Source organism: Octopus bimaculoides, chromosome 25, assembly GCF_046866305.1.
Source record: "Octopus bimaculoides isolate indiv1 chromosome 25, ASM4686630v1, whole genome shotgun sequence".
In the NCBI taxonomy this organism is placed as follows: Eukaryota; Metazoa; Mollusca; class Cephalopoda; order Octopoda; family Octopodidae; genus Octopus; species Octopus bimaculoides.
In genome coordinates this window covers 23,632,434-23,644,933 of record NC_142952.1, presented here as the reverse complement: position 1 = coordinate 23,644,933, position 12,500 = coordinate 23,632,434, and the positions used below count along the sequence as shown (strand labels likewise).

At 36.1% G+C, this 12,500-nt stretch overlaps 1 protein-coding gene and 1 long non-coding RNA gene across 6 annotated transcripts in view; both read right to left on the bottom strand.

Annotated features, from left to right (window-relative positions):
- LOC128250710 (uncharacterized) overlaps positions 1–12,500 on the bottom strand; it is a 353,509-nt gene that overhangs the window by 313,549 nt on the left and 27,460 nt on the right. The gene's annotated exons all lie outside the window — the stretch shown is intronic.
- Positions 7–2,045, bottom strand: LOC106880812 (FMRFamide-activated amiloride-sensitive sodium channel). The gene has a single exon (XM_052976421.2). The coding sequence runs from the start codon at positions 2,003–2,005 to the stop codon at positions 122–124; it is 1,884 nt and encodes a 627-aa protein (XP_052832381.2). The 5' UTR covers positions 2,006–2,045; the 3' UTR covers positions 7–121.

Sequence of the window (12,500 nt, the reverse complement as noted above, 5' to 3'; positions counted from 1 at the left end):
AAAATGTTTTTTTTTCTTATATAATTTCTGTTTTATTGAAATGAAAAAAAAATGTGAAAATAAAAAAAAAGGATTAAAAAAATTAATTCCCAAAATCCCTGCTGTCTTGGCAAATTCTACTTCAAAATGGTGATTCCATACTACTTTTTTGGCAGTCACAGTCATGGTCCAACATTCCATTTGTGACTGGGTCGGCATTGGGAATTTTCTTTTCCGAGCTGAAAATTAGCATTAGAAGTCTGGTGAAGAGTTCTATAAGCTCCATAATAGTCAGCACCGATATACCCATCCACAGACCCAGTGTGCCGCCAATGTCGGCAAACAGATCAGCCAGCTCGTAGGCAGGCATCTGTCGGAACTCAATGATACTGAGGTCTTCAAGGTAAACGTTCAGTCGCAGAAGGTTCTGTCGGATCATGTTTGACGCTCGGATTTGTTTCTCTTTGTCGCTTGAGTTGAGCTTTGCACTCACGTGTTCAATGAAGTCGTCTCTCGTTGCTGCAGGCTTTGGTGCCTCAGTGCTGTTTGCCAGCAACTGCGACAGTAAAGCCGGAGAATGCATCCTAGAGTTGGTGCTGTTGTTGTTATCGTCCACAGTGATATTGATCTCTTCCGGAGGTGAGGACTCAGGTGTGGGGACACTACCAAGATTTGACAAGTACTTAAGCATCTTGTAAGCATCATGTAAAAATGTCTCATTGATTTTATCGCCATAAAATGTTTCAAGGGCACTTAACTGGTTGAATTCTAAAGGCCAATAGGAAAGAGATATTGATTTTTGGTATGTGGTCTCTTGACATGGTTGAAAACAATTACATGAGCTCTCGTAAGCTCGGTTTATGGAAAATTCTTTGAGAACTCTTTCTTCACAGGCAAGTTCTGTCAAGTTGATTTTTGTGATGTTGTAGTTTTCTGGATTCTTCATCATATCTTTCCAATTCCATTTGTTCTCCACTAAACCACAGAAAGTGAAGTTTGCCGATGTCATTTCTGGTAAATTTGAAGATCGACAGCCGCATGTGCTCATCACAATTCGCTGTTTACACAGTTCAAGACATGAGAAAACGGTGTGGATATATTTTGAGGAATTTTGAAGCCGGCTATTTTGGCAGTTGCCATAGGGATTTGAAAGACGTGCGTGCATAATAGTTTTCAAACCTACTGATGAAGAGTACCCTGGTGGCACGTCAAAGCCATGGTCTACTGGGCTCGGCATTGTGCTTGGTGGGTGAACAACCACTCTTACTCCAGCACTGTGTTCAATGTTTGATTTTATATTGTATGAGCCATAGCCACCAACAGGTGGATCATCATTGTCTAACGAAAGAATTAAAGAAAGACCACTCTGAGGCCCAGTGGCATGTGTCAACAGGCTGGTGCCGGTCTGATGGCCGCTGTTGAATGTGTAACAGTTAAAATAATGTCCGTCGAAATATCGAGTAAAGTTTTGGATGTTACAGATTTCCTGATTATACTGACAGTGTATGAGGAAATCATTGAGGTCCCTACCCAAAAGCTGGGCCTCGTCTGCGAGGTTCTCGTACAAACTCTGCACCGTGAACATCCGGTCAGTCTGTGCACCAAAGTTATATTTGTCTATAAATCGCAGCCATTGTGTCAGTTCTGACGTGTCTGAACTAAGCAGCTCTTTGGTTTTCGTCAATGATATTGGTGCTATATTGCAAACAGTGATGGCAGGAAATTCCACATCCATACCATCTTTCATTTTAGAAACTTCTACCACCTGGAATTCCAGGTATTTCCGGACGAGAAGAGAGAGTTGCAGTGTGGCGGCAGTGAAGCCTACAATTACCATTAATGCCCACAGAACTTTTCTTGGGGTCTGTGTTGATGTTGCAATTTTTGCCAGTCCGTGGGCATTGCTCTCGGCTGCCAATTCTGTGATGATGCTGAGCGCATTATAGTTCCGCCTGCGTAGCTGTTGCCTCATTGTGCGTAACTGGTTGCTGTTGAAACCCAGTTTGTCAAAGCCTGTTACCTTCATATGTCCCGGCTTGCTCGCTCTAGAATTGAAAGAAAACAAAACAGATACCAGTAATTAGTAGGAATAATAATAATAATCATAATAATAATCATAATAATAACAATAATGATTTCATATTTTGACACAAGGCTAGCAAGTTTGGGAGAGGGGATAAGTCTGTTACATCGACCTCAGTATTCAACTGGTACTTATGTTATCAGCTCCAAAAGGTTGAAAGGCAAAGTCCACCTCAGCGGCATTTGAACTCAGAATGCAAAGCATTTATGCCAGGGTGCTAATGATTCTGCAAGCTCGCTGCCTTAATAATAATAATAATAATAATGATTTAATAATAATAATAATAATAATAATAATAGTAATGATTTAATAATAATAATAATAATAATATTTTATTATATAGGCACAAGGCCTGAAATTTTTTAGGGGAGGGAGTTAGTTGATTACATCAACCCCAGTGTTCAACTTGTACTTCGTTTATTGTCCTTGAAAGGATGAAAGGCAAAGTTGACCTTGGCAGAATTTGAACTCAGAATGTAAAGATGGACGAAATGCTACAAATCATTTTGCTCAGTGTCCTCATATTTCTGCCAGTTTGCCGCCTTATATAATGCATACTTATTATGTATATAATGATATAATAGTAATAATAATAATAATAATAATTACAAATTAATAAAAAAACAAGAGCTGGAACAGGTGGGAAAATACAAATTACTACAAGACAAAATTGCAAGAATGTGGGTAATAAGGAGAATAATTATTATCCCAGTAATTGTCAGAACACTTGGGTCAGTAACAACCAGGTTTGAGGAATATGTCGGAGAAATTAGAATTGAGATGAGGGCAGAGCAGGCCCAAAAAGCTGCTGTGTTGGGAACAGCTAAGATTTTTGAGATCGGTGCTTGGGTGTTGAGTATCTTCCATGATAGTTAACATACAAGTACCAAGTCTTATAATCTGTGGAAAGAGGACCTGTGAGACCAACAACAACAGGTTGCTGTCCACTCTCACAGAATCAACTGGAGCAAGTAAGACCGAGAGCTCCGAGAAGTAAAATGTAACAATAATAATAATAATGATGATAATGGTTCAAATTTTGGCACAAGACCAGCAAGTTTTGGTGGGGGATAGTCAATTACATCGACCCCCAGTGTTCAACTGGTACTTATTTCATCGACCCCGAAAGGATGAAAGACAAAGTCAATCTCAGCAGAATTTGAACTCAGAATGTAAAGATGGACAAAATGCCATTAAGCATTTTGCTCAGCATGTTAACGATTCTGCTAATGATAATAATAATAACAACAATTATGATAGTAATTCTTTCTAATTTTGGCACAAACTCAGCATTTTGGTGGGGAAGGCCAATTACATTGAACTTAGCAGCTGATTGGTACTTTATATCACCTACCCTGGTACTTGACTGGTACTTCATTTTATAAACCCCAGAAAGATAAAAGGGGAAGTTGACCTTGATGGTATTTGAGTTTAGAATGTGAAGACAGAAGAAATGCTTGTTTAGCATTTTGTCTGGGATGCTAAGGATTCTGCTAGCTTTGCTGCCTGAATAATAATAATAATAATAATGATAAAGACTACAACCAGACCCCATAACAAAAATGACAATAAAAAAAGAACATGCAATTCTGCACATATCCCAGCAACATGGAGGTGTAGCAGGTGATGCAGTAGAAATTCACCTGAAACTACCAAATGTTTAATAACAACAACAACAATAATGATAACAACAACAACAACAATAATAATGTTTCAAATTTTGGCACAAGGCCAGAACAGTTATAATAATAATAATAATAATAATAATAATAATGATAATAATAATAATCCTTTCTACTGGAAGCACAAGGCCTCAAATTTGGGGAAAGAGATTAAGTTGATTACATCAACCCCAGTGCGTAACTGGTACTTATTTGATTGGCCCTGAAAGGATGAAAGGCAAAGTCGACCTCGGTGGTGTTTGAACTCAGAATGTAAAGAAAGGCGAAATACCATTAAGCATTTTTCCCAGTGTGCTAACGATTCTGGCAGCTTGCCGTCTTGTAGTAGTAGTAATAATAATAATAATAATAATAATAATAATAATAATAATAATAATAATAATAATGATTTCATTTATTTGCCACCAGGGTGAAGGATGAGGGAGGCAGTACAAAGACGACACAAAGTGTGTGTGTGGGGGTTTACTTCTAATGAAATGATAAAATGAAAAAATGAATAACAGGCGTAGGAGTGGCTGTGTGGTAAGTAGCTTGCTTACCAACCACATGGTCCCGGGTTCAGTCCCACTGCGTGGCACCATGGCATCTACCAAATCCACTCACAAGGCTTTGGTCGGCCCGAGTCTATAGCAGAAGACACCTGCCCAAGGTGTCATGCAGTGGGACTGAACCCGGAACCATGTGGTTGGTAAGCAAGCTACTTACCACACAGCCACTCCTGCGCCTATAACAAGATTTCATAATTTTTTGGCGGGGGAGGGGTGCTGGGTAGGCGTGTAGTTAATCTAATTAACCTCAGTGTATAAACTTGTACTTTATTCTCAAGTACTGGGAAAGGATGACAAGTATGTCACTTTTCTTCATTAGAGTAAAAACCTAAAAAGTTTTTCTTCATGGTTTAAAAATATTTCATCTAAGAAGCCATTCCTTTACTTTCAGTTTACTATCACCCCTCCCCCTCCCCCTACTACTACCACTACTACCAATACTACTACTACTACTTCTACTACTACCACCACTACTACTACTACTACCACCACCACTACTACTACCACTACTACCACCAATACTACTACCACCACTACTACTACCACCACCACTACTACTACCACCACCACCACCACCACCACTACTACTACTACCACCACCACCACCACCATGACTATTTTGATTATCATTACTATTATTATTATTACCATTATTCTTCTTCTTCTTCTTATTCTTATTGTTATTATTATTATGGCATCTAAATTTGGTCTGATGTTCTTTATCCTGTCTCCTCATTCCTATATGATTGGTGTAAGAATAGATAAGACCAAGAAAGAACCAGCAAAATAAAATAATATAATACACAATGTTATGCTGGGTTTTTTTTTTGTTTTGTTTTGGTTTTTTTTCTCTGGAGGCGCTAAAACAATATTTCTTAGACAGAATCTTAATATTGTTTGGAAAGACTTTCTAAATTGGTCAAGTGAGATGAGAAAGAGAGGGAAAGAGAAAAGACGATTGACTACCTGTGGCATAAAAATTGGTATTTCTGTGTGTGTGTGTGTGTGTGTGTGTGTGTGTGTGTGTGTGTTTTTCTTAGCCTCTGCTGGTATTTTTTATGCTCCATATATTTGACGTGTTTGTCTCAGCAATTGCATACATCCTTACATGTATGTGTGTGTGTGTGTGTGTGGATATATTTAGATATAACTTTTATATTCATTTCATGTACATGCATATAAAAAAAATATATATTTGTGTATGTGTGTGTGTATATATATGTGTGTATATATATATGCATATATAAATATACAATACATATATATATATATGTATTATATATTTATATATGCATATATATACATATACATTTATATATATACACACATGTGTGTATGTATAAATATGCATGTGTGTATGTGTGTATATATGTATGTGTGCATATATGTGTACACACACACACACACACATATATGTCTCCCCCTCTCTCTATCTCTCTTTTCTCTTTTTATCTCTGACTCTATATATGAATGTCTCTTTCAGTATAATGTGTGTGTGTTTATATATATGTATATATATATATATATATATATATATATGTACATATATATATATATGCATGTGTCCATAAGTGTACAGAAATAATATACACGACATGAATTTGAATATATATTTATAAGCACACAGGTACACACACACACTCAAAAAATGTTTTTTTGAGAAGCTTTGATAAAATTTCAGAGTGGATGAACAAGTTATATATTTGTCTGTACAGATATATACACATGAGGTACCTCCATATTTTATGTATATGCATCTTTGGCTATTGGACTCCTGTATTTTTCTTTCTCTTTCTCTAATTGATATACATAAACACATACCTACATACATACATACATACATACATACATACGTATGTATGTACCTATGCTGAACTATTGAAGAATCTGCAGTTATTCTATCCAGTTACTCTATCAGATTGATACCTGTAATTAATTGAGGTACTGATATATGTAACATACCACTCTTGAGAAATTAGGTTTCTCAAAACCAGAACGGAGAAAGCTGATTCAAAGACTACAGATCCCATACATCACAGAAATTATAAAAATTTGTAAATCTTTCCAGTTGTTTATCATTTAGATATATATGATCATGTCTAGATATGTAGCTATATGCATGCGAATATGTAACATAAAACAAAGTATATAAATCTGCATGTATACATACATACATACAAAAATACCTTGTTGATGTTGTTGAAATTCCAATGAAGGAGCCTTGGATCTGGGTTAGAAACTGCCACTTTCTCTATCAGCAAGAAATCTTGAAATGAAGCTGAATAATTACATTCATACATGCATGCATGCATGATGGAATTTGTTGCAGAAGATGCTTCTACAGTCAGATGCCTTTCCTGTCACCTACCCTTACAAGGCAATATTTCCCCATGGTCAGACATGTTTTTGCAGAACATTGGAAATGGACGACATTGTTCGTATAATGGAGATACTCATTTACAATTATCATGCAATGGCAAGATGTTAAGACAAGGAAATGCAATCATGCCCCATCCCACATGGGCTTCTTACAGTTTCAATCTTCCAAATCCACCACAAGCCATTGGTTGGACCATGGCTATAGAAGACATTTGCTCAAGGAGCTGCATGGTGGGACTGAACCTGAGACCATGTGGTTGGGAGGCAAACTTTCAAACCACATGACTACTCCTGTATTTATAGAGTGATTGTTTGGTAGTGTTGGTTAACTTGTAGAAAAACGAGAGGTATGGGGTGGTGGTCATGGCGGTAATACGACATCTAAAAGACAAAAAGAGAATTTGATGGAATGGATTTTACAACTTGCGTGTAGATGTGTCAGATTGCATGGCAGCATCATTATATATACAAACGTCCATACAAATATAAAAAGGAGACAGTTTTTACCCACCGCACCCTCTCTATATATGCTTGTGTGTGTATGTACATATATGTGTGTGTTATATTTATATATAAATATATATGTATATATGTGTGTGTTTACATTATATATATATATATGTATATGTTTACATATGTATATGTATGCCTATGTATATGTATACTTATGTATATATATATATATATATATATATATATATATGTATACATATGTATCAGGTCATCCCATAAGTTCTGTCTGGATTTTGAATAAAGAAAACAAGTGATCAAATGTTATATTTAATTGAAATTTAATCATCAATGTACTTTTCCTGATTATCTATGACTTCCTTCCATCTATTTACAAGCTTTTTAATCCCATCAATGTAAAACTCTTTTGGTTTCAAAGCGAAGAACTCTGAAATGTCAGTTTTGACCTCCTCCTGGCTTGCGAAAGTTATGTCCCTCAAATGATTCTGTAAACTACGAAACAAATGGTAGTCTGAAGGAGCAAGGTCGGGAGAATGAGGAATTTTTTCCCAACCAAGCTCTTCGATCTTCTGTGATGTGATCTTTGCAGTGTAGGGTCGTGCATTGTCCTGATGAAACATCACTCCTTTTCGATTCACTAAAGCGGGTCTTTTTTTCTTCAAAGCTTAGTTCAAACACTCTAATTGCTGACAGTAGACTTGAGTATTGATTGTTGCATTAGGTGGTAACAATTCAAAGGGAATTACTCCTTTGCAATCCCACTAGATAGAGAGAACCTTTTTCCCATGAAGTTCCCTTCTCGGTTGTGGTTGAGCTTTTTCCCTTTTACCAAGCCACTGTTTACAACGTTTAACATTTCGATAGATCCAGTTTTCATCACCAGTCACAAGTCTATCCAAAAAGAGTGAAACGAGTTCGCGAGAATGGAGAGAAGAGCAGATGTCAACTCGGGATTTGCAGCTGCTTTCGGACAATTCATGAGGCACCCATTTTTACAAGTTTAGGAACTTTTCCAAGTTGTTGAAGATGACAGTGAACAGTTGTATGGTTTGAACTAAACTTTATTGTCAATTCTTCAACTGATAATGCAGGATTTTCTTCAACTAACACCTCAAGGCGCTTATCATCAAAATCAACGGGACGTCCTGTTCGACCTTCATCTTCAAGGCTGAAATCTCCACTTCTGAATTTTGCAAACCATCTTCTGCAAGTTCTTTCATTCAAGCATTCTTTCCCATAAACTGAGTGTATGTTTCGAGTCGCTTCGGATGCAGAGTTTCCTTTTTTGTACTCATAAAGCATTATGTGCCTCAAATGCTCTTTGGATAATTCCATGTTAGAAAGGTTTTTAATCAAAGAAATTTTAATTCTATTATTCTGTAAAATAATATTTAATTAGTTTAAATGTACACAAATGCATAAAAATAATTTTTAATTCCATTAGACATTCTAAAATACTATTAAATTTCATTCAATTTTAAAAAAGGTAAAATTGGACAGAACTTATAGGATGACCTGATATATGTATACATGTGTATATATGTATATATGTATATGTATATATATATATATATATATATATATATATATATATATATATATATATATATATATGTGTGTGTGTGTATATGCATATATATGTGTGTATATGCATAGATATGTGTATATGTATATATGTGTCAGATTGGAGCCTGGTGTAGCCATCTGGTTTCACCAGTCCTCAGTCAAATCGTCTAACCCATGCGAGCATGGAAAGCGGACGTTAAACGACGACGACGATATATATATGTATGTATATATATATATATATATATGTATATATGTATATATGTATATGTATATATATATGTGTATATGCATATATGTGTATATATATATATGTATATGTATCTATATATATATGTACATATGTATGTGTATATATATGTGTATATGTATTTATATATGTATATATATATATATATGTATCTATATGTGTGTATGTATCTATATATGTGAATATGTGTATATATATTTATGTATATATGTGTATATATATGCATATGTATGTATATGTATATATATATGTATATGTGTATATATATATGTATATATATGTGTATTTGTATATATATGTATATATATGTGTATTTGTATATATATATATATATATATATGTGTATATGTATATGTATGTATATGTGTATATGTATGTATATGTATATGTGTTTATATATATATGTATGTATATGTGTTTATATATATATATATACCCTAAATGGATACACACATGGAACAATAGACAAGTAGATAAAAATCAACACATAACCTACAATAAAAATCGAGGATATCCAAACCATACAAACACCAACCTCATGCGACCCCACAACTTTGCAAGATGGATAAAAAAAAACCCACCACCATCAAAACAATACAAACACACAATATGAACCATTCAACTACCCACAAGAAAACCTGAACCCCAGGAATGGAAATAGGCCCAACAAACACAGAAGATGGGAAGAAAACAACTACCGCAGACAAAACAACACATACAGACCATATAGACCACCCCTGCCTCTACAAGAAAACCTAAAACCTGAAAATGGAATTTGGAGACGCAACAACACAACCCCTTTTTTAGAGAAAGGATACTTCAACAATACTCCAGACCCAACACACCAAAGATTACAAATGTACACACAAAACACATAGACCCCAAAATAATAAACCTATCTAAAAGAGAACTTAGCAAAAATGAAATGAACCTACTATTAAAAGGCCTCAAATTTACACCCACACCCACACCAAATCTCATAGAACTAAAAACTGATATAGACAACTTTAGCCACCACCTCCGCCTTATGGAATTCTTTGAAAATAAGGAAACAGAAGATAACTCAATCATAAGAAAAAAATCCCATTTCACCCCCCACAAGGGATGTGACAAACACCTAGACGCATACATAGAGACAATCTCCAAATTCCCTCTCAACACACATAAATGCAAACAGAACCTCTGCAGAGGAGAAAAACAAGCCTTACAAACACTAAAAAATGACAAGTCGATCATTTTAAAAGAAGCTGACAAAGGTGGAGCAATAGTAATTATGGATACAGATTACTACAAAGAAAAGATACTGGAGATACTTAATAACCAGACATACCACAAAGAGGAATCAACACAACCAGAGAAAGCAACAATAAAAAAAAATTAGAACATTGATCAATGAATACCAAGACTCCTTTACAGACAAGGAGAAAGACTATTTATGCAACTCAAGAACCAAAGAAAGCAATTTTTATGGATTACCCAAAATCCATAAAATCTCGGAAATACAGGGAGCCATAAATGAACAGAGGAACCACTATATAAGAATACAAAGACCTGCAGACCTTACAGTGAGACCCATAGTTGCAGGGCCCCAAGCGCCAACACAGCAACTAAGCCACTTCATAGATATGCTCCTCAAACCTTTATGCCCACTGATACCAAGCTACATAAGGGATGACATAGACTTCCTCACACACATTCCAAATACGGTTTCAGAAAACACCATACTTGCAAGCTTCGATGTCACGAACTTATACACAAACATACCACACACCCTTGGTCTGGAAGCGATAAAATACTGGGTAGAGAAATATAGGGAACTCATAGATAAACGTTTCAAAACAGACTTTATCACCAAAGCCACCCAGTTAATACTTGAAGAGAACACATTCTCATTTAACAACAAACCATACCGACAGATAAAGGGCACGGCGATGGGTACGAAATTCGCACCTTCATATGCCAACCTAGTGATGGGTTTCCTTGAGAACAAGCTATACGATGAAATAGGGAACACCTTCGAACACAACTTCAGAGAAGACGTCAAGAAAAAGTGGAAACGCTACCTCGATGACTGTTTCATCTTTTGGAACAGATCAGAAGATCTATGAACATTCCACAACATCCTCAACACACTGCACCCATCTATCCACTTCACAATAGATACCAACTACAACGAACTCCCCTTCCTAGACATCAACATCAAGATACACAACTCCATCGTTACAACAGACTTCCACTACAAAAGAACCGACACACACACACCAATATTTAAATTTCTACTCCTGCCACCCATCCCACATAAAGAGAAACATTCCATATAGTATGGCAAGACGCATATGCAGCATAGTGACTGACTCACAGACACGCCACATAAGACTAGAGGAACTTAAAAACTTCCTACAAGAACAAAAATACCCACTCACCTTAATAGAAAACGGAATCGAAAGAGCAACAAAACTGGACATCACACAACTCAGAACACCAAAAAAGAAAAACAAAGAAAACATCATCCCTTTCATTAACACACACAACCCTACAATCACCAACATGTTTCACATTATACACTCAAACCTACCAATAATCCAACAAAGCCCCAAAATGGAAAACCTACTAAACAAACATTGCATAAAAAACAGTAAACGCCAAGAAAAAAAAACTTTAAGAAACACCTAACAAGAGCGAAATTCTCAGAGAATAAAACCAAATTCTACGTAAAAGAGTGTGGAGATGGTAGATGTGGAACCTGCAGCAACCCCAGCTACAAATATATAGAGGGGAACAAACAGATAAAATTTAAGAGTGGTCACACATTCAATGTAAATGCAGACATGAACTGCAAGACGCAGAATGTAATATACTGCATAACCTGCCCCACATGCAAGGAGAATTATATAGGTGAAACTGGAAATTCCTTATGTCAACGAGCCAGAATTCACCGACAACATGTCCGACAGGAGGAACTACGGAAAATTCCACTGAGTGAACACCTAGGAACATGTGGGGAAGGAAAATTTAAGATCTTTCCCTTCTATAAATGCTCAAGAAACGATACTTCCTTCAGGAAAAATATGGAGAAATACTTCATAGCAAAATTCTCACCAAAACTGAATGGCTGAAACATGCAGATCACAACCCATCTAGGATCTTCAACTTTGGAACAACAGAGCCTAAAAAACAGCAAGAAACCCAGATAGTGGGACATTTTTGTACCAACAAGAATTGAACCCAGTTACCTAGGTTCTTATATTTCTCTCCTAACTTTTTTTTAACTAACCAGCTGTATAGATATAATCACAATTCCTTCCTTCCCTTCGCACGCACACACACACACACACACACACACACACACACACACACACACACACTCTCTCTCTACCACTGGACAATGATACCAAAGAATACCATCTGGTTTTGCCTCTTTTTTTTTTTTTTTTTTTAAGGCCAAGAATGAACTTGTCACAGCAGGAACTGACCAACTGTAAACTGTAAACAGAATCTTCCTCTTCCCTCCTCTTCCCACTGACACACCTTTCAAATACACA

What these genes read in the sequence shown, in the direction of transcription:
- LOC106880812 (XM_052976421.2), bottom strand. Translation starts at nt 2,005, where the DNA reads ATGAAGGTAACAGGCTTTGACAAACTGGGTTTCAACAGCAACCAGTTA.